Below are 21454 nucleotides of genomic sequence, written 5' to 3' on the forward strand. Positions count from 1 at the left end.
TCTCCCATAGTTAGTCGCGCCTTTGATACCTACATCTTATAACTCATGGAAGTACATTACAGACGCACACACCTACGCAGAATGGAAACGAAAGGTACTGACTTCAATACTGGGTCGTGATGGGGGCTGGATTTCCTGCTCTGTATGATCATCTCGCACATGCTCAGATATTTCGTCACCCCTTGAATATGAATGACGATTTGTAGCATCGCCCTGTGATGGTACTATGAGCAAGGCAAGATAGGCATTTGGAAACGAGAGGTACTGACTTCAAGGCTGGGCCGTGATGTGGTCTGAATTGACTGCTCTGTATTAGAACTACTTTTAAACTTGAAGTATGTGAAAGGACGTACTGCAAGTTCAGGGGCTATATCTTCGACTATCCACAAACTCATTTTGTGGTCGTATCCACCGTACACCAGGTATCTCCCATCTTGAGAGAATAACGCACAGCAAAGATCCATCTCATGTTGGTGAAATGGCTGGCCAAGTGGCTGATAAGATGCTGTGTCCCATAGCTGTGCAATACCTCGATAACCCACGCATACCAGCAGATTGTGTTTGGGCGAAAGTGCAATAGAATTGACTGCAAAGTCCTGCTCTAAGCGAAGGAGTTGTGTGCCTGAGTTGTCAAAAACACGTGCGAAATTGTCGGAGGCGGTGTATAATTTAGTGCTGTTCAAGGACCACGCTACCGACGTAACACTGGTCCCAAGGCCTTCGACGGGGCCAACAGCTAGCTGGCCTGTCTTGGAGTTCCAGATGCAAATTGTCTTGTTGCTTCCGCCTGATGCAATCCTGTTGCCTGAAGGTGAATAGGCTAGAGCAAGTACCCAGGCCTGCTTCGACTCGATCGGTCCCACTTCGACTACTCCACTTCCTGCCTTTCGAATGAGAATTGTTCCGTCGTTGGATCCGCTGGCAATATGGTCACCGCTGGGAGACCATGATAGTGACCGCACCCCTCCGTTATGACCCGTCCAAATGCCTTCAATCATCTTTCCTTCCGTGTTCCACTGTTGGACGCTTCCGTCTCCCCTCCCGCATGCAATTTTCTTGCCATCCGGTGAAAGTGCCAAAGCATATATTCTTCCGCCTTCACCTTTCCATGGTTTTCCAACAGCAAGCCCTGTATCGCAGCTCCACTTGCGCATCGTGCCATCCGCTGAACCGCTCACGACGTGGATGTTGTCGTGCAAGAAGACAAAATCCCAAACAATATTATCATGCCCCTCAAATTCGTACTTCGGAACTAGTTGTTTGGATTGAGCTTGGGATGATGCTGTCTCCACGGGCGGCGTCACAGGGGATTCAGAAGACATAGCTCGTTACGGTGATGCAAGGCGTCTGTATGGTTTTCCAGCTTTGACTCTGTTCGTGGTCAAATATCACAGAGAATAGTTGACCAGTGCTCACCGGTTGTTCTCGTCTCTCGCTTGGTGTAAAGCTCAAAGGGAGGGCGAATTTTATAAGTATTGTGGTATGGATTCCGTGAGGCAGCGCTAATCGGTTCATAGCCTCATACATCAGTCTTCCTTCTCGGTTGGTTCGATGTTTGCAAGCCACGATGCGCACTGCATTTCTCTTCACCCAATCCTCACTCCCTTCGCATGGTGAACCATGTTATGGCACATCACATTATTTCTGGCGCCCACCCACATTGCTACTGGGCCCACGGTCTTGCGGTCCTGTGAGCGCTTAACGTTTCTCGCTAGAATACAAACTACTACAATCGGGGATGTAAATGTGCATCAAAGGTGTGGGAGTGACGCAATGGGATATTGACTTTATATTGTGTTTTTTGCATTTATCCTACGAGTATGATCATTTATTCTGGCATGCAATCCCAACCAAGGATATTCACAAACGATCGGTATCGATGACCTCAAATACCCTTATTTCCCGGACACAGATTTGCCATGAATAATTTTGTTCCAACAGTTGGCGTGTTTCTTGACCTCCCTCTGATTGACTATAGTACTAGTAACGACCATCTCATCGTCCATATGCGGACCCATCGTCTCCTATTTCATCTAAACCTGTACGTCAACTCGGGCATTTTTACAGGGAAAGCTGTAAGGCTGGTTCAAGCCCGAAGTGTTTCAAAGGTGAAAGTACAGTACATTATCTCATAATGTATAGCGACGGGAGCAGCCTTTTCGCTATACAATATGAGAAATATACACTACCAAATATTTCCCACGGTGGGGGGGTCAACCAAGATTGGGGGTGTCGATGCGCGCTACTTGCACATAGTCTAAAAATCAATTCTGCACGACGAGGTGACTTCTGCGAAAGGTAGCGTCCAAAAATTCGTTCGATGGAGGAACACGACGGGGAAAGTACGTAGTTAGTAATGCTATTTACAACGGGCAGAGTTCGTAGGATGTGAATCAAGTACTGCGAAGATTTTTGGGGATTCAGATTATGGTTTAAACTTTACTGTTCATCAACGTGTGCAAACACCACCAGCCAGTCGTTCAAAGTAAGATTCTTCCGCCTGCTAGTATCAGAAAGCTTTGTAGATATTGCAGGACCATCTTTCTGACGAGGTGTCTTTGGTTTCCGCTTGTATGGGGCGGGATTTGGACGTGGCTGGCGTTTCTTAGGGCTGCGCACCATCATGATTGGGACTTATAAGAATGACTATAAGTTTTTTTTATCTTACAATGTTGTTATGCATCAACTTCCGGCAACTCAACAGTAGTCCTACTCGGTACAAACCATATCTCATAGTGTATATTGGACCTCCAAAGGCTATACATTATACAATATACAATTTTTTGGGCGTCTACCCGCATACCACGATGGGAGCTGCCAAAACTCGATACAATATGAGATTTATACATTACTAACGTATACATTATGACATAGTGTACTGTAGTAGTACGATGGAATTCGTGTTGAACTTATGCCTAAGAGTCACGTGCAAATTCGTTGGAGTGCTCATTGCTGACAACTCTGACCGAAGGACGACCACAACGACACTTACCCTCCAACCCAGGTCTTTGATGGAGGCCGACAATAAGCTCGCCTCAGGCTAGTCTTCGTCCACCAAATGCAAACTGTATCGTTTTACCCGCCTGATGCGATGCTGTCTCCCGAAGGCGAATGTGCAACTTGGAGCAATGATCGATCAACCCAGTCCTGCTTCGACTCGATCGGAACCACTTCATTTTCTTCGCTTTCTGCTTTTCGAATGAGTATTTTTCCATCGTATGATACGCTGGAAATATGGCCCACGCTGGAAGACCGTGTGAGCGACGGCACCCGTTTGCTATGACCCGTATTCCATCGCTGAACACTCCCGCCCGCAATCATATTTCTATCTAGTGAAAGCGCCAATGCGTTTATGCTTCATTGCCTTTCCATGGATCTCCAACAAGAAGTCCCATATCGCAGTTCCATTTGTGCGTCGTGCCGTCATCTGAACCACTCAATATGTGGATATTGTCATGCAAAAAGACGAAATTCATGTCTTGCGTGCTTCGGAGTTGGTTTTTTTATGGATTGCGCTGGGGGTAGACCTTCCTCAATGGTCGGTACAGTAAATCATCCAAAATCAAGACATAGCTTCCTCGATGGCCGATGTCACAAGGAATTCTGATTCTGAAGATATAGCTTCCCCAGTGCTCGGAGCGGTAAGGGATTCAGGTTCGGAAGACATAACTTCTTCTACGGTCAGCGTCGCGAGCGGTTCAGGTGTCATGACTCGTTATTGGAAGGCTTCTGTGCGTTTTTTCTGGCTCAGACTCAGTTCGTGATTCAGTATCGTTTTGACCAGCACTCATCGGTTGTTAGTCTCTCGCTCGTTGCAAACCAATAAGGATGGTGAGTTGTATTTGTGTCGCAGGCTTGGATTCCATGAGGCAGCGCTAATTGTCTGTTCACAGGTTCATATACTCGTACAGCAAGATCGTGTTCCATCTTGGTTGGTTCGATGTTTCCAAGTCATAACTTGTGCCTACTGTCGTTCGTCTTCACAATAGATCTTGCATTGCAGGCGGTATCGTCTGTGTTCCGAGTGAAGTATGTCACGTCCTCTGATTTTTGTGCCTGATTATACGGCCTAGGTCAGCGCCACTGAGGCATGACGTTTTTCGGAACCAAAGACAGAAAGATGAGCCATCCTGATGCATTGGCAACTTTTCAGAGGTGATGGCGTCATGTCAACCATGCTAGTTGTTGCTGTCCACCCAACATCCAGTGCTTGCCATTTTGATATCGGTAATAATATTTGCCATCATCGCCAACTTGCATATGCGGGCTTCTCTGGTCGAGTCCATACATCTCTCATCCGCCGGGTAAGTACAGCTTCAAACGGCTTGTAAACTTCAACCCGTCGGAGCTTCCCTGGCAGTATTTGATATAGAGCTGACACATGTTGTAGGAGCGTTATCCGTAACTCGTGGAGTCGTGGATGCATCATTCATATGACTCTGTATCAAGACAGAAGACGAATACATATATTGCAGAACGATCCTTGATTTCAAAGAGTCGCGTTTATTTTAGAGAACGATCACCCCTTCCTGATTTCGGAATACGGGCGCGCTCATATGGCCGCCTGTGTAATTTGCAAAGGCTTTATTGCTAAGCTGCATAATTAAGAACTCTTGTGGTCAAACTCCGTAGGCATTCCGGTTGGCTATTTTTTTCTCCCAAGAATTGATATGCCCAATAGCTTAACGGGACGTTTTTCTTTGGTTCGTCGCACGCCACGGAATCTTTGCATTCCCCGTACGGTACTTTGAGGATTTTGTCACGCACGCCGTACCTACTAAATCACTTCGAGCTATGTCTTCCAGTGTAACGGGTGCATTCGGACATGGTGAGATGACGACGAATGCGATCAAAGAGAGATGCTGTCGTTTCTCCTACGTATAAACTGTCCCCGGTGATTCAGTTACCAGCACACAGCCAACTTACCGTATGTCACGGAATCTGAAAACATATCAGTGGTGCCGACTCCTCCGTGCAATCTGCCGGTACTTTCCTGATTTATCCTGCTATATGCTCTGAACTATCTGCCTATAGTGATCACCCACAGGATCAACGATTTCATGTCCGCTCAAAGTTCAGTCCTTCGCAAAACATGTGCCCTCCTCGGCCTGCCATGAGCAGCCATGGTGCTCCATCTCGAGCGAAGATTATGCGGTCCCTTACTCCCCTTCTTCCATTGGTCCGACGCGTCTACAACCTCATGGCTCTGTATTTATATCCATGACAGTATAGCCTCCATTTTCATATTACCTGTCCCTTACGGAATCTTACAGATTACTTGGAACAACAGCAGTGCCTAGTAAGTAGCGCCCCAGAATGGACATAAATTTGTCACATGACCTCAGCGGCCATCATGATTCATCTTCGACCATCGGTTGCCTGACGTTCATGTACCTACACAGGCACTTGATGGCTCCGAGGTATCGCTGCAACTAGTCGCACGAATCACATGCCGACAATAACATTCTGGTGTTGGATGACGGTATGGTTTTTTTTGAACTGCGGAGATATAATTAAACTTGACCCATTCAGTCTGTCAGGCGTGTATTCGACGAAGTGACAAGTGGCGCGGCACGGAGGGTAGCAGCTACTCGCGCTCTTGAAAACTGCCGTAAGCCGATCTTCTGCTTACAGAGCCCATTCAAATCTGCCTCTAGTCACTGGGCAACCACTACATATGCAATTGTCGCGGCTACATCATGAAAGATCCGCAGAAGCTTCTGCTTATGTGACAGATTCATTCTCGCCTCAGTCTTCAACCGGGATGTCAAATTGATTGTCACTGCACTGGGGCCCGATGTAAATGGCAAGTCTGCCAGCGATCGGACCCTATTGAATCACACAAAGTTGTGTCCTGCAAAAGGCCTGACGGCGGTAGACGTAGCCGACATGACAACTTAGCCGTCTAGGACCATGAATGTTTGGCCATCTGCTGTAGCTCTCCTGGCCGTACTAACATGTCATTCTCATAGCGAAACACCTGGAAACCTCATTCAGGCACTCCAGCCAATCCACGCGTCTTTTTTGGATGTCACCCGGCTTCAAAGAACTCGCATCACTGATGGCCAGTATCACATTGTGAAGCCGAGGGCTTTTGACAGTTAATTGAAAATTTCATTCCACAGGACCGTAACGCATCCGAGTTGATTGGTGGAGACCTAGATGCTGCTCAGACGGTACCACTATCGGGTATCACCGCCTCAGTCGATGGTTTCGATCTACGAATCGGAATATAATCAGATCGACCCTCGGGTCCAGAGAGCGATACCACGAGCACTACTTAAGCTGAGGGATGCGTTGTGTTTTGCTCATCATCCTCCTAGCGTTAACTTGAGCATTGGGTCATGTTCCAATACTATCTATTCTTGTGCCTCCTAACAAGCCTTCAGAGTTACGCTGTGACTATTGGCCCAGTTTCTGAGCTCGTTATTGCCAATGGCAATGTATCTCCAGACGGGTTCCCCAAGTCGTCAGTTTTTCTGCATTTGCACCCTATTTGATCACTGAAGCCATTCCAGGGCGGTTCTTGCTGGAGGCACTCATCCCGGACCCACTATCATGGCCCAGAAGGTGACATTGACTTTACATGCGAAAACTCTCGGCTAACCTTACGTGTATCAAGGGGGATACGTTTAAGATCAACGTCACAAACCAATTGAGTGACGAGACGATGCTAACGAGTACCAGTATTGTAAGCACCGATTTATTGATGGCATAGAGTTGACAATGATGACCAATCCCGAACAGCACTGGCATGGACTATTCCAGCATCATAGTAACCAAATGGACGGCGTAGCATTTGTTACGCAATGTCCTATTGCTCCAGGTCACTCTTTTTTGTACGATTTCAATGCTCGCGACCAAGTAGGGACCCACTGGTACCACTCTCATTATGGAGTTCGTATTTCGATTTATTGACGGTGTTAGTGACTGAGTTAAATTCAGGTCCAATACTGCGATGGTCTGCGAGGTCCGCTGATCATCTACGATCCTGACGACCCATACCGTTCATTGTACGATATTGATGACGGTGAGTGAGTTCGACGAAACGGAGTTGCGCTTCTCACATGTCAGCGAAGAGTCTACCATTATTACGTTGATGGACTGGTAAGAAAACCCCCGGTGCATCTTTTCCTGTTGTTGAATAGCCTTGCTTTGTAGGTATCACCTGCCATCGCCTCAAGTACAGAGACAAGTAACTGCCGACTCAGTCCTTATCAACGGTGTGGGGCGTTATGATGGAGGGCCGGATGTGCCCTACGCCGTCATCAACGTTCAGCCACGAAAGCGGTATCGTTTCCGCTTACTGAATATGGCGTGCAAGCCCAACTACATTTTCTCGATCGATGGCCATAATCTTACCATAATCGAAGTTGACGGTCAATACGTCAAACCGCTCGTAGTAGACTCTATCCAGATCTATACTGCGCAACGGTACTCCTTCATTCTAGAGACGACACAGCCGGTTGACAACTATTGGGTGCATGCCGATCCGGACGCAGGTACAAACGCCACAGCTATCTTGCGCTATGCAGGCGCTCCCAACGCAGACCCCAAGAACAGCACAACTTTAAGCTCGGCAGCTTTGAATGAGACTAGCCTACACCCCCTGACTCCGTCTTTGTCCCGTTTGCTGCAGGAACCAGACATCAAACTCGACCTTGTTCTTGTTAAAAATCTGTCCAATTTCAACTTCCTCGTCAATGGCGTCCAGTACACTTCTCCCAGTATCCCTGTTCTACTCCAGTTATTGAGCGGTGCAATGACAGCGGCGGACCTGACACCCAACGGGACCGTATACACTCTGCCACGGAATAAAGTTATCGAAATTTCCTATAATGCCGATGATGCCCCAGGAGGCCCTGTGAGTCCATTTCAAGCATGCCATCCCTTGATCGATGGAGGCTGACACTTCTGACAGCATCCATTCCACTTGCACGGGGTATGTCTTGGCATGTCATCTACATAGTACACCCCATGAACTAATAATAAATTGTCCACAGCACAGCTTTGCCGTCATCAGAAGCGCTGGAAGTACCGGATATAATTATGTCGACCCCGTCGTGCGCGATACCGTGACCACCGGCAACCCCGGTGATTATGCAACTATCCGCTTTATCACCGACAACCCCGGGCCTTGGCTGTTGCACTGGTAAGCGTTGTCTTTATGTCTTTTTTGTTGGTAATGACTTTTGGGCTTTGTGAAGTCATATCGATTGGCATTTATACACGTGAGTTACTCATTTACTGAGCCTGGACTTGAATTAATTTTCCCGTAGCGGATTGGCTTTAGTATTTGCAGAGGCCCCTGAAGATGTGGCGGCTTCTCAGCCTTTCAATAGTGAGTACCGAGCACCACAGATTAGACCACGTCTGACAACCACTATTAGGTGCTTCGAAGCAGCTCTGTCCGATATACAATAGCCTTCCTCAACAAAATTTCCCTCTCCCTCCTGTTGATTGATGTATTTTGGTCCATACCTCTTTTCTTGTTCAAATGCAATTGATAGAGAGGGTAGGATATTTATATATGTACGGCAGATAGTAAATTAATAGCCCCCACTTTTCATGTGAAAGCGATGTTCGAGGTGATCAACAGCCATCTAGACTGGCTATTCGTCATCAGCATACAACTTGAATTAATTCTGCCGGTATTGTGTATCCTGGGGGAGAGCGGAACATGGGGCTTAATTAAGACGTGCTCACTCGCACTATGACATGTACTGGAGTCATTATTTGCTGTTGATTGTCTGAGCCGCGGAGTCTGCAATATTTATTTGCTCAGGTACGTGCGGGGTGCCGCGGGAGGTGGTGGAGGAAGAGTCGCGGGTTTGCAAGAAGGCACACACCTCAGGTGAACTCTTGCATGCTCTTGGCATAATACTGTTCTAGGGAAGGGGGTGGTGCCTTTCTGACGTGACGTGTAATCATTAGAATCCTTTCAGGTATCGTGATTTGTTTTGTCTATAGTGTCAGGTTTGTAGACGTGCATTGGACCGGGCACGGGCTGCAAGGGAAACCCAAAGGCCAAACCTCTAAGGCGGGACCCTGCAGCTATCGAGGCAGGACTGTGAGCAAGGACACCTGCCACTGCGCCAGGACCCCTGCCAGCTACTCCACCTTCAAGTGGTAGGGTGACAGCTGGTGACAGGCAGGAACAAAGGAAGACCGTGAAGGCACGAAGCATACGTGGAATAGGCTGGAATGGGCCGGCGGCATTTTCTCAGATAGTGGGGTGCCTGTCATTGGCTGGTCTTTGATCCGTTGATCACTGCGGCACCGTTATATGTAGGAAAGCAAAACGAGGTTTCGCAACGGCGCCGTGACGCGGACCTGAAGAAAAACAACTAGGTCCAGATGTGTGATGCGACATGTTAATTAATTGGGGCCGTCCGAGTCGCTTCTGCGTCCCACATGGTGAACCATTGATACCATATAGCCGGTCCAATTGCAAGTCTCGTGTATCATGTCGCTCCAAAGTGTTTCCTATTTGACATAGAGTCCCTGTCCGACTCCCGCCCTGACTGCACGTCCCATATCCGGTCTTGTCGTGTGACGTGCTTTTGTGTTCGACAGGTACTCCACTCAATCAGCGCGTCATCTGAGTGGTGTGAAATGGCCCCCATGTGGTCGTTGTGACGATATGAGGGCGGATCAGTCCAGGATCATGAGATGAACGAGTAGCAAAAGTAGCAGATACCTAGTCCCACTTATAGTCTTCCATAGGGAAGGGGGTTGGTCGATCCTGTTGTGACGCAAATAGAAAGGCAGGGGCTAGGTGTTCCATCAAAGGCGCTGTTGCCAATTACACTCCTAGGCGGTGAAAAAATGTAATTGTGTACACGCGACTCCCGCGCGGATAAAAATTATCAGAGTATCTACGTACAACCCGAGGAAACCCGAGGATTTGACTATAGCTGCGGTCCAATGTGATGATGCACGAAGCAATCGATAACCTACACAAATGCCTTTACGACTCGATCTACTAAACCGACATAGCATTAGCGCCGCTGTGAGAAGAAATAATGGATAAACATCACCCGCCACTCAGCTCTCCTCCCGCAGGATAAACCAACGCTCCTATCTCCCAAGCCTCATCCGCTTCCTAACAGGTGTATCCGAAGCCAGTACTTCTGACGCAACTGACGGGACGCGTTTCTTGGAACTACCCACCCACCCGTTCTTGCCGAGCAGCAACACATCAGGTGAAGAGTTTGGGAGCCACATTTCCTCATCAGCATCGTCTTCGTCCTTTACATTACCCAGGCTATCAGAGAAGTCAAGTAAAGGGACAGCCGCAGAAGGACGCTCGTCGTCTGTGCCGAGCGGCGTAAGACTCGAGCTGCGGGCAGTTGGAGGGCTCGAAGATCTTCCAGTGGTGTGCGGACTCGAACTTCTCTCTGTTGGACGTGAACTCGAGTTCCTGGCCATGGGTATAGGACTCGAGCTCCGAGCTGACGCGTTCGACTTGGTACGGGAAGGTGGTTTCTTCACAGGCGTTGCGGTGACGAGGGTGATCGCTGGCGCTGCGCGAGATTGGGATGACTGGGACTGGGAATCGGTCCGACCAATAGTGCGCTTTGCCGTTGCAGCCGGCGCCTTTGTATCTATCTGTGAAATCGCACTCGTCGACCGATCTTTCCCTTTCCATGCACGAGACATGCTGATTTGTCGGGTTAGCGCGCGTTGGAGTGCCTTGTCCTGCGTCGCGCCTACGCTTGCTGCGCGTTCCTTTTCTTTCTCCTGGGCGAGGGAGACAGAGAGCGAGCGAGTGCGAGTAAGGGCCTTTGTGGTCACAGCACTTTGTAGCCCCGCTGCGGTAGTGGATGATGAATGACGAGAACGAGAACCCGGGAGGATTTTCTCTGTAGAAGGTCCGGGAGACGGGGGTTCGTCGGAGAAGGGAGAGTTTGGGAAGAGTTTGGAACGGAGGAGGGTGCACTGCTCTGGGAGCTTTGATTTGAACCTGTAATAATCAGTATTGTGGTTAATATAATTGAGGTCATCACCCACAGAGGTTCAACTACGTCCTCGCAAAATGCCTGCATCCAGTCACGTTCATTCTTATGGCGAGTTCCATGCGCAGCTTCAGTGCGCGAAGTATCCATGAGGGATACGAGCTGCCACATTGACAGTTTGTCCATGAAGGACTCGAGACGCTCGATGGGGGACGGGATGATCAAATTCGGTTTTTCTTTCTTCTTTTTCCGTATGCGACTTGGTTTGACGGGCGAGATGAAAAATATATTATCGGTGGGTGGTACTTCGACAGGCGGTAACGGGGTGCATGGTCCGGGAAGAGAGAGCTTGAGGAAATAAAGCAGGATCTGGATCTGGACTCTACAAAGGAGTTATGATGCGCCCAAAAGCAAGGTAATAAGCACTTACTCACGCTGCTCCATGCGTTCGAGCCAGCTGGATCTCCATTTGTCTTCTAACAATACAGTGTCTTCTCGGTTGAGGTGTTCGCTACGCTCCGCGCTAGCATCGGTTTTCTCATACCCCAGAGCATACCACATCACACCCTCCTCTGCTTCGCCTGCACCGCCGCCATCGGCAAGAATCTGAGGGAGCTCATTGTGGTACTTGTTCGCGGCTGCGCGAAGGGAAAGGAGAAGAGGTTCGATAAAGGCGTGAAGAGGATGTGGCTGGTCTTCTGCGACATCTGGAGGTGCTTGGATGCGAAGAAGAGAGGGAATGAAGATAGAGAGCGGCATAATTGACTATACTGTTGTTAGTGAATATATGGAACAGTCAGAGTAGGACTTACGTGAGGAAGCCATAGGAAGTGAAGGTAAGTGCGCTGGACGAAGAGGCCTGGGTCCGCTGGATCGTGGTCTTGTAATGGGTAGTCTCTGCTCAGACTCTTTTCTTGGGCTGCGGTCCATTTGAGGGAGGCGGGTGTATGCAAAACAAGAGCTTGCTGAATCGACATCGGCGATCCTCAGCGTAAGTCAATGAAACGCGCTGCACGTGACCGCGTTTAGATTCTATTCTCGCTCGGTAAATTCCGAACGCAAGGCCATCACCGATTGCAAGCGACTCATCCGTAAGTTTTATCATTTTTACAGGTTGAGCTGATGTCTATTTCGGAATACTTGAATTTCTCTCAATCACACAAACGTTTGTGCTGGGACCATGCCTCATCCTTAACGCTTGATAATTCAACGTTAAGCTTATAGCCAACTCCCATGCAGAAATCGACATGCCTTCAATCGTTTTCCAGGAGCGCGGCGATATATGAGCCTCATCACCTGGTAGCGATGAGTAGCACTGAAAAGTAATAACACTTATTGATTACTGATTTAATGTCTCAAGTGGATTTGACGGGAGATGGGCGGAGACAAACCAACGTCGTGTTGCATCATTACTGGGACTGGCTGCCCACTTGCACGTGCACTTTGCTGAAAATATGTGTTGCCCAACCAAGCCCCTTGTGCTCCATGTTGAATGCCAGTTGGGGATTGTCTACTACTCTCGAATATCTCCCAACGGGGTGTGGAATCAAGCCTGCGGTGTGTAGACTCGAACTTGTTCAGCGGCGCGCAACTCGGTCGAGCTCCTGGCCATAGGTATAGGCCTCGAGCTCACTACATGGGAGGAGGTTTATTTACGGCCATTGAGGCTACCGTGGCGATTGCTTGCGCTGCACGGGATTGACAAAGCTCGTTCGAGTCGTGACGAACCAATTAGACCCTGCACCAAGGCCGTAGTGACTTCATGGAATTTTCGTCTTTCCTAACGCAAAATAAACGCGAAATTTGGTGTACATCAAGTACTAGTACAATTTGGGACTGATGACGTCTTACGAACCCTCTTCTATTTTATGTAGAGCTGAAAAACGAAAAGAGAGTAGATCTCTTGAATACATGCTTAGTCGTAGCGCTTTTCGGTGTTGAAACGGTAGCCAGAAACTTCTGCGACGGTGTTGAACATGGGTGATCCACCAGGCACATCATAACTTACATCTCCCGTGGACATAGCTAGGTTCAGCCTTCTCGCGCTTGGAAGGTGATTCGGGTGAGCTGGGGGAGTCTGGGTGGTCGGGTGAATCAGGCGAGTCGGGCGAGTCAGGTGAGTCAGGTGAGTCGGGGGAGTCAGGTGAGTCAGGTGAGTTTGGAGAGTCAGGCGAGTCAAGGCCCCTAGCGTTGATAAAACCGACGATATTGGAGGCAAGCTCTTCGTGCTGAGCCAAAGCTGCATAATATATCAGCATCACTTCCACTCATTGGAGTGCTGTGGCGCATGAGTCCTCACAAGTACGTTTCGTCCCCGTTTCCGGTGTGGGATATGCCACAGCAATAGTGGCAAAGGTTACGAGTGTCATGAAAATAAGTGAGAGCTGCATAATTGGATCCGGGAGGAGTGACCACCGTTCCGAGGGCTTTAATACCTTCTCGCACAATCCCTCGAACTACCGAGGAGAACAGGAGGTCGGCTTCGATCAGTACATGAGCGCATGTCATGAACATGGATGTATCGTAAGACCGAGAGGATACCCGGGGCCATGATAATCATGACAACAATCGATTGTAGGCATCCTCACGGTATAATTTCGAGTCCGTTCTGGCTGGTACGAACTTCAAATCCCTTCTCTTGCTGTATCGATCGCTTCTACTACGAAGCCCTCATGGGATACCTCAACCCAATCAGATCGCATGCAAGCAGACTGGCAAACAGGCTGTAGCAAGCATCTGATACAATGAAGTACAATGACGACATATTATGATTTCGCGTACGTTTCTTAGGGGTGACGTTACACACAGAAGACATGAGATAATTAGGCTTTCTTACTGAACAATTCAACTTCTAGGTTCGAACTCATGGGATAATTCGAATATCTCATAAGGATAACTCCAATGACAAGTACGTAGTGGCGGCCGCCGATCTGGAACGAAAAATTCTGGCTAGAACAGACGTGAGTAAGTACTGTCCAAGATACTTTGATTGAGTCCGCCCGCAATATCTGCATTCTCGTGCGTATAATAAAGGTCTCAGAATCAACATACCGACTGAGCTAGGCTACGTGCTGATGCCGTGGCTCCATGAAAACTTCCAACATATCAAACTCTGTATCGCTTCTCGCGACCCCTCTCCTGTTAAAAAGTAATGAGACTCAATAACAATGGATAACGAGAAACACTAATACCTCTCTCAGGTATACGCCTAGTTGAAGCGCTTCTCGGTGTTAACGCGGTAAACAAACGACACTGTTACGACAGGTGTTATACACGAGTGATCCACAGGCATGTAATAACTTACTTCTCTTGTGGACGTGGCTAAAAACCTCCTCGCGCTTCGACTCGGCGCCAGTGTCGTCGTCGTCGTTGTCATCGTCGTCGTCGCCCTCGGATTTGGTGTCATCATCCGATGTGGAATCGTCTGATACGGAGTCGTCCGATACAGAGTCGTCCGATACAGAGTCGTCCGATACAGAGTCGTCCGATTTGGAGTCGTCGGATACGGAGTCGTCTGATTTAGAGTCGTCAGAATCAGAGCTTTTAGAGTCGGAGTCGGAGGAACTGGGGGAACCGGGGGGACTAGGGGGACCGGGAGGACCGGGGGGACTGGGGGCACCGGGCGTCTCAACATCCTCAGGCGTATCAGCAAATGCAAAGCCAGGTGTATCGGGTGTGTCAGGTGTGTCGGGCGTATCGGGCGTGTCAGGCGTGTCACGCCTAGTGTTTAGATAACCAGTGAGGTTGGGGGAATGCTCCAAGCGCTTAGCCAAAGCTGCATAGAATATTAGTATAACTCTCACTTAGTTACTAACAAAAGCAGCATGAGTCCTCACAAGCATGTGTTTTTCCAAAATTTGATGTCGAATGTGAAGCAGCAATAACGGCAAATGTAACGAGCGTGGTGAAAATGAATGAGAGCTGCATGGTTGGAATCGATGAATGGGGTACTTAGTGGTGTAGGAATGGTCGAACGGACCTACTAGTCAAAGTTGCGAGGGCTTTTATTTGCCATAAACACGGACGTATCGTAAGAACCGAGGTTCAGGATATCTTCCCGCTTGGCGTTTACGAGGCGTCCCTTCTATGTTATAATTTCGGGTCCGTGTATGGCTGGTACGAACTTCAAATCCCTTCTTTTGCTGTAAAACAATTTGCTTCTACTAGGTCTTCAGGGATAACTCGACCAAATCAGATCTCATGGAGGTGGACGATTCCGGTCCATTTCTAAAAGGCGACGTCAATACTAGAAGGAGGCATGGGATAGACTTCAAGGTTCGGGCTCTCTTACTGAACAATTCAATTTCTATGACATCATCATGGGGCCCTATTGTATCTCATGAGCGCAGTGCCAATGGCAAGTAATAGTGGCCCATCTGAGATGAAGAATTCTGACTCACGCTTGGTACGAGAGCAGAGAACTTACCATCCCAGTACAGGTTTGCACCCTTGTCGGTGGGCCAGCGGAACTTGGAGCTGTGAATACCAGTGCTCGCCGTGACCCGCGGCCTGTAGATGAATAGTCAAACCGTCAACTACAGTCTACAAACTATAATTATATGCAGCTCAGAGTCAAACTTTTGGAACGTACTTGGTCAAAAACCTTGCTGGTTCCGCCGCATCCGGTGCTGCAAGGGTAACCCGCTAGACTTGTAACCAGTCTCAGGCTGGACTAGGACTGTGAGATCACTGAGATGCTTAAGAGCTTCAAGTTGACGTAGTGTCGATCTCGGAGTGGCGCGAAGCGAGGGGTTTGAAATCTGCCACATGCCGGAACATACCGGTCGAAGTCGTATGAAGTACGTATGCCTCTCAACGTTCAAACGTTCATGATCATAGTGCATCGAATTCCAGCAGTACTACATAAACTCATCAAATAGTGCGATGAAATGATACCATTTCACTCATTTTACCCGCTCATGATGCTGCAACATCAGCCACCTATTGAACCTTTGACTTGGATATTCAATCCTTCCAGCCTTGACGAGGATGAAAAAAATCATTGCTGTCCTCGAAATACTTCGTGGGCTACGGATGACAACCATGAAGTTCTGAACTTCTTGCATTCAACATCTCCAAGATCTCCGGCGTGCTCCTGTTTCACGCTCTAGGCTTCCCCAGTATCGGGTGCAGCTGTCATCCGAGAGGGCAATTTCCTCGTCATTGTCAATGTCTGGACATGCAATGGAAACCTGGTCTTGTCGTTTTACTCGTCTAGTTTTGTGTGGGTTTCACATATGTTCGGTCACGGTATAAGCCCAACTATATTTTCTCGATCGATGATCATAATCGCCTCCACATCGTCTGTTTCATAAAGATGGCGCTTTCATCTCACTCATGGCAATGAGACCAGTTTCAACTTCATCAAGTACATCACTCCTAGTATTTCTTTGTGATATGCCTGCTTCGGATCTGGTACCCACATGACAGCTCTGTATAAGGACACTGCCAGGGGAACAAGGCTATCGAGATTTCCTGGAGATCGCTGTGTTCATTTCAAAATGTCCAGAGCGCTCGATTGACAGTAAACGGCCACTTTGACAGCATTTATTTCACTTGCATGGGTATGTCCACATGCTATCTACATCACGTTGACTGAAAGATTCACAGCGCTGTTTCGCTACCATCAGAAGTGTATGGAAGACAGGACGTAACGGAGCGCGGCAGTCCTGTCTTCCATAGAAGTGCTAAATTTAGCAGATAACTTTGTCAACTCCGTCAAGGTTGTGCGCAATACTGGTTTTGCCGGCGACAGAGTAATTGTCAGCTTCGTATCGACGAATCGAGCTTGGCCCTGGTACGTGTTATCCTTGATGGTTCATCGCTGGTAATGAATTTTGGACCGCTTGTAGTCATTGAAAGATTGGCTTCACACAAGTGAGTTGCTCCCTTTCCTGATCTTGGACTTTTTATATGCTTGCAGTAGCATGGCTTTGTTATTCGCAGAGGTTCCTGAGGATGCGGTGGCTTCCCAGCCGTTGTGAGCACGGTGCCGAGAGTGTCTGAACACCACCGTTTGATCCTTTGAACCATCTCGGCCCGACAGTCTCCCCTAACAGTATCTTCCTATCTCTCAAATTGATCGGCAATGGTTTCCTGTCAATAATGCCGCCTAGAACACCTTGTTGAAAGGTTGATTGTTCGTGACAGAGAGAGTAGGGTAAGGTTGCAAAGAGGCAACGCAGCTCATATCTTCAAAGGCTTTCAGCTATGTAGTGGCATGTAGTGAAGAAAGTGCTGAATAGATTAGTGTCGCGGCCCCCTTACGGAAGGTCGGTTCGCTCAAATCTAATGCTAATAGTAGGTTCTGGACCGAAATACTGCCGATATGTTCCCCACGGGCCACGACGTCGACTACATATGTAATAGTGGTGATCACGATGGGCAGGAAGCTCAAGTCAAGCTTGTCTGGCACTGTTTCACACAATGGGTAGCTCACCGTTGGCGACGCGCCCTCCATTTCGGCGCTGGGTTCGCCCTGTCCTGTTCGCCATTGCACTCGTCTTCCTAGTCCTTTTCCAATCATCAACCTTCCTCTCTTCCACGTTCTCTCAATCCAGCCCACACGAGCTCATCCGTCGCTCCCAGATCCTCTCCAAATGTGCCTACACACGCGCCAAACCCGGGCCTCCACCCCATTTTCATGCTCGCACACAGAGTGACCGCTACGCAGCGAACACAAAGCCTATTCTCGTGCGTAACGCAACTATCTGGACAGCCGCTAATGATGGGCACGAAATCCTCACTGGCGACCTGCTCATGCACTACGGACTTATCAAAGCTATCGGTCAAGTTCCTCTTTCCATGATTCAGCAGCTCGAGTTGGAGAATGTGAACTTGGAGATTGTCGATGCTCATGGAGCTTGGGTGACCCCTGGGATTGTTGATTTGCACTCTCATATTGGTGTTGGTAGTGTGCCTCAGCTAAATGGTGCGTTTATGTGCTACTCCACAATATCCATAGGGTCCCATTTCCTGCAGGTGCACGCGACGGGAATTCTCGCAAGGCCCCCATCTTGCCCTGGTTGCGCAGTATCGACGGGTTGAACACCCATGACGCGTCATACGAACTCGCTATGGCTGGAGGTGTCACTACCGCGCAAATTCTCCCCGGGAGTGCAAATGATATCGGTTAGAGCTGTCTCATACTTCGTCTAATTGCTGATCATAAATCTTATCTACTAGGTGGCCAGGCATTCATTATGAAGCTTCGTCCTACAGCTGAACGTTCACCTTCGTCGATGCTCCTTGAGCCTCCCTATACCCTCAATGGCTCTCACTTTGACCACTCTCTCACGCCCCGCTGGCGACACATGAAGTATGTAGTTTCATTCCCTCCATCTTCTCTTATTTATCTTTCATCCCCGATAGACATGCATGTGGTAAGTTCCGGAAGACGCCTCCTTTTACTCCTCGCTCACTCACTCACAAGGTGAAAACCCATCCCGTGTCTATGGCATGACGCGCCTTGACTCTGGGTGGAACTTCCGTGCCGCCTACGACAGCGCCCGAAAGCTGCGTGATGCTCAAGATGCCTTCTGCTCCAAAGCAGAGTCTGATTCATGGGATGACCTCGCGGGGGAGACATTTCCTGAAGACCTGCAGTGGGAATCCCTCGTCGATGTGCTCCGCGGACGCGTGAGGCTCGCCGTGCACTGCTACGAGGCCGTTGATCTCGACGGAATCGTCCGCGTACGTATTTTGTCTTTTCCTTTTCTATTTTTTACTTGCGCGTACTTGCTTAATGTATGCTCTTGGACAGCTTACAAATGAGTTTGAGTTCCCGGTGGCATCATTCCACCATGCTGGGGAAACGTACCTCGTCCCGGACTTGTTGAAGAAGACATGGGTAAGTCTTTTCTTCTTTCCTCGTTGCTCGTTTGCAACTTCCTTCTGATGATCTTCCTTTCCACCAGGGAGGCACGCCTGCCATTGCGCTCTTTGCATCCAATTTCCGGTACGTATATGCGATGCACTTTTGGCCGGCATCTGTCATAGGGCTGATGTGGTTGGTTTTGCGTGAAGGAAGAAACGCGAGGCATATCGAGGATCGGAGTTCGCTCCGCGGGTGCTGGCGGAGCATGGAATCGACGTTGTTATGAAGGTAAGTGTCGCTCTACATTTTCGTTTTACTTTCTTCTTTAGTTATGCTGCGCCAACACGCTCTTTTATACCGCATGCACTCGTGTTTGGAGTCACAGAACTCGGGTATATGTTTTTACCCAATGGTCATGATCTACCAGCCTTTCCGTTCATCCATAACGCATATAGTCTATACTCACTTACACCATACAACTTGATGTCGCTTCTAACTAACCTCGTCCTTGCAGTCTGACCACCCTGTTGTCAACTCCCGCTACCTCTTGCACGAAGCCGCCCAAGCACACTATTATGGCCTCAACCCCGCACTTGCCCTCCTCTCCGTCACCTATACTCCTGCTACTGCCATGGGGATGGGCCATCGGATTGGGATGCTGAAACCAGGTACGTGGGGCTATTAGTTAAGTCCAATGAAGAAACTAAGTCTCGAATGGATTGCAGGGTATGACGCTGGTACGTCTTGCTTGCGGTCAATAGTAACACAAAAGACACGTCTGATTGTCTAATCGGAACTAGACGTTGTGATTTGGTCCTCTCACCCCCTCTCACTTGCTTCAACGCCCACCCAGGTCTACATTGATGGTATCCCCCAGCTCTCCCTTCCCGACCAGTATATCGCCAAAGGACCCACTACGCCCCCGCGCACGCCCAATTTCGACTCTGAGAAAGTGGCAACGGTCACGTACGAGGGTATTCCCCCACTTGAGCCTCGGAGCGTAAAAGCGGCGCTGTTCGTTAATGTCTCGGGGCTTTACATGAGGGGTGAGGGCCCGAGTGGATTGATGCGTGTTTCCGAGCAGGCGGGATCGGTGGGCGTGGAAGATGGCCGAGTAGTGTGTGTTGGTCAATGCTCGGATTTTGCACAAGGGGCTGTTGATGTTGTCGACCTTGAAGGCGGCACGATCACCCCTGGACTGACGAGCTTTGGTTCGCCTTTGGGGCTTGTGGAGATAAGGCTTGAGCCGAGTACGAACGATGGAAGTGTTCATAACCCCCTTGATGGGGACCTGCCCACCGTATTGGGTGACAAGGTGATAAGAGCACAAGACGGGCTTATGTTTGGTGGTCGGAATCTATTGTATGTGTTCTGTTTCATCCTTTCCGTCTGCATCTATCCCGAACTCACCAACTCACCTTTTGGATTGCAGACTAGCCTATCGCGGCGGCGTCACAACAACCATCACTGCCCCCGCAGGGACCTTCCTGCAGGGCATATCTACTGCATTCACACCTGGAGCTGCGCATGCCCGCGTTGAAAATGCGAGTATTGTTGATGAGGTCGCGTTGCATGTGGCTGTGAGCATGTCTTCAAAAGTCGGTGTGAGCACCCAGGTGGCAGCACTTAGGAATATGTTGTTTGGGGAGGGTGGGGATGAGGTGCTTAGGAGCGTTAGAAAGGTTAACATATTGTACTTCTCCTGCATTGACTCAATACTGAACCTTAGAATCAAGGGTAAAACAGCGCTCGTCGTAGACGTTGAGAGCGCAGACATAATGGCGACGCTGCTTCGGCTCAAGGATGAGTACGAGGCTCATTCCGGGAGGGAGCTTCAATTGACATTCGCATGCGCCACCGAAGCTCATCTCCTTGCGCACGAGATTGCGAAGGCAGGCGTGAGCGTGATTGTCACGCAGAGTAAGCCATTCCCATTCACTTGGGAGCAGCGGAGGATGTGAGTACCCTGTTTTCTTTCACTTGATTCTTCTTGGTTCGATCGTCTTTTCTTTTTCTCGGCTGTGATCAAGTATGCTAACCTACCTTATCGCATAGACTCGCTGGCCCGCCAATCACGCAGGAGAGCCTGGTCACTGCGCTTTTAAAGGCTGGTGTTAATGTAGCCATTGGTGTCAATGATGAGTACAATGCTCGGAACACACGTTTCGAAGTCGGTTCGGTGTGTTTTGTCGGACCCTTCTTTTTATGACTTTTGCCCTAACGCCAACCCCAGTCTCTCCTCATGTCTAATGGTGTTATCGATCGCACGACGGCTCTCGCGCTTGCCACGACAAACCTCGAGAAGGCGCTCGGAGTGCAGAGGGAGATGCCTCAGAACCTTGTGGCATACCGTGGTGGGGACGTGTTTGAGTTTGAAGCCAAGGTGGTGGGTGTTCTATCAGAGACGTTGGGGCGAACAGATCTGTTTGTATAAGCAGAGCGAGAGCCCTATTCGTAGGCCCTGAACTTCATATAGGGACGGATGTATTGCCACTGACAATAAAGATTTTGTAATGTACATTTTTCAACGTTAAACTAGGATGAAGACGCGATTTGTGGCAAAGGTATACATATTTTTTCTTTGTGACCGAATTTTAATTCAAATGGACATGCTCTTCCTTCAAATGGACATCACTGCGAACCTCTTCTTCATATCAGATCGAGATATTGTAGAGTTGAA

General features: G+C 48.9%; 5 protein-coding genes across 5 annotated transcripts; 2 read left to right on the forward strand and 3 right to left on the reverse strand.

The window, feature by feature from the left end:
* The first annotated feature begins 5894 nt into the window (after positions 1 to 5894).
* Positions 5895 to 8662, forward strand: DEU56DRAFT_88945 (laccase). The gene is made up of 13 exons (XM_041356264.1): positions 5895 to 5919; positions 5973 to 6469; positions 6519 to 6570; positions 6623 to 6691; positions 6748 to 6897; positions 6946 to 7030; positions 7080 to 7107; positions 7162 to 7864; positions 7922 to 7942; positions 8004 to 8152; positions 8208 to 8231; positions 8280 to 8341; positions 8391 to 8662. The coding sequence occupies exons 2-13, from the start codon at positions 6345 to 6347 to the stop codon at positions 8462 to 8464; spliced, it is 1542 nt and encodes a 513-aa protein (XP_041203052.1). The 5' UTR covers positions 5895 to 5919; positions 5973 to 6344; the 3' UTR covers positions 8465 to 8662.
* A 1152-nt stretch (positions 8663 to 9814) lies between these two features.
* On the reverse strand, positions 9815 to 11947 carry DEU56DRAFT_833174 (uncharacterized protein). The gene is made up of 4 exons (XM_041354639.1): positions 11771 to 11947; positions 11389 to 11723; positions 11014 to 11340; positions 9815 to 10966 (listed from the first exon to the last, which is right to left on the reverse strand). Exons 1-4 carry the CDS (start codon positions 11933 to 11935, stop codon positions 10081 to 10083), a joined length of 1713 nt encoding a protein of 570 aa, XP_041203053.1. The 5' UTR covers positions 11936 to 11947; the 3' UTR covers positions 9815 to 10080.
* Positions 11948 to 12763: 816 nt separating this feature from the next.
* On the reverse strand, positions 12764 to 13484 carry DEU56DRAFT_89081 (uncharacterized protein). The gene is made up of 2 exons (XM_041356288.1): positions 13258 to 13484; positions 12764 to 13197 (listed from the first exon to the last, which is right to left on the reverse strand). The coding sequence occupies exons 1-2, from the start codon at positions 13346 to 13348 to the stop codon at positions 12956 to 12958; spliced, it is 333 nt and encodes a 110-aa protein (XP_041203054.1). The 5' UTR covers positions 13349 to 13484; the 3' UTR covers positions 12764 to 12955.
* A 682-nt stretch (positions 13485 to 14166) lies between these two features.
* Positions 14167 to 14885, reverse strand: DEU56DRAFT_917997 (uncharacterized protein; the record flags this gene model as incomplete). The annotated part of the gene is made up of 3 exons (XM_041358058.1): positions 14167 to 14210; positions 14263 to 14733; positions 14795 to 14885. The coding sequence occupies 3 exons, from the start codon at positions 14883 to 14885 to the stop codon at positions 14167 to 14169; spliced, it is 606 nt and encodes a 201-aa protein (XP_041203055.1).
* A 2363-nt stretch (positions 14886 to 17248) lies between these two features.
* On the forward strand, positions 17249 to 21301 carry DEU56DRAFT_89089 (uncharacterized protein). The gene is made up of 15 exons (XM_041356289.1): positions 17249 to 17889; positions 17940 to 18089; positions 18144 to 18276; positions 18330 to 18340; positions 18391 to 18650; positions 18721 to 18807; positions 18875 to 18915; positions 18984 to 19062; positions 19289 to 19442; positions 19500 to 19511; positions 19575 to 20136; positions 20207 to 20456; positions 20511 to 20731; positions 20830 to 20953; positions 21008 to 21301. The coding sequence occupies exons 1-15, from the start codon at positions 17385 to 17387 to the stop codon at positions 21206 to 21208; spliced, it is 2790 nt and encodes a 929-aa protein (XP_041203056.1). The 5' UTR covers positions 17249 to 17384; the 3' UTR covers positions 21209 to 21301.
* Positions 21302 to 21454: the final 153 nt, after the last annotated feature.

Source organism: Suillus clintonianus, assembly GCF_016758775.1.
Source record: "Suillus clintonianus strain FC179 chromosome Unknown DEU56scaffold_121, whole genome shotgun sequence".
NCBI classification, from domain to species: Eukaryota; Fungi; Basidiomycota; class Agaricomycetes; order Boletales; family Suillaceae; genus Suillus; species Suillus clintonianus.

Bases quoted from the DNA above. Each gene is read 5' to 3' on its own strand.
- DEU56DRAFT_89089 (XM_041356289.1), top strand. From the start codon at position 17,385: ATGGGTAGCTCACCGTTGGCGACGCGCCCTCCATTTCGGCGCTGGGTT. The intron at 18,090-18,143 runs GTTAGAGCTGTC...CTTATCTACTAG, and splicing joins CGGGAGTGCAAATGATATCG to GTGGCCAGGCATTCATTATG. The intron at 20,954-21,007 runs GTGTGTTTTGTC...CGCCAACCCCAG, and splicing joins CACGTTTCGAAGTCGGTTCG to TCTCTCCTCATGTCTAATGG.
- DEU56DRAFT_88945 (XM_041356264.1), top strand. From the start codon at position 6,345: ATGTTCCAATACTATCTATTCTTGTGCCTCCTAACAAGCCTTCAGAGT. The intron at 7,031-7,079 runs GTGAGTGAGTTC...ATGTCAGCGAAG, and splicing joins ATTGTACGATATTGATGACG to AGTCTACCATTATTACGTTG. The intron at 8,342-8,390 runs GTGAGTACCGAG...AACCACTATTAG, and splicing joins GGCTTCTCAGCCTTTCAATA to GTGCTTCGAAGCAGCTCTGT.
- DEU56DRAFT_89081 (XM_041356288.1), bottom strand. From the start codon at position 13,348: ATGCAGCTCTCACTTATTTTCATGACACTCGTAACCTTTGCCACTATT. The intron at 13,198-13,257 runs GTGAGGACTCAT...TATATTATGCAG, and splicing joins AACGGGGACGAAACGTACTT to CTTTGGCTCAGCACGAAGAG.
- DEU56DRAFT_833174 (XM_041354639.1), bottom strand. From the start codon at position 11,935: ATGTCGATTCAGCAAGCTCTTGTTTTGCATACACCCGCCTCCCTCAAA. The intron at 11,724-11,770 runs GTAAGTCCTACT...ACAACAGTATAG, and splicing joins ACTTCCTATGGCTTCCTCAC to TCAATTATGCCGCTCTCTAT. The intron at 10,967-11,013 runs GTGGGTGATGAC...TGATTATTACAG, and splicing joins GAGGACGTAGTTGAACCTCT to GTTCAAATCAAAGCTCCCAG.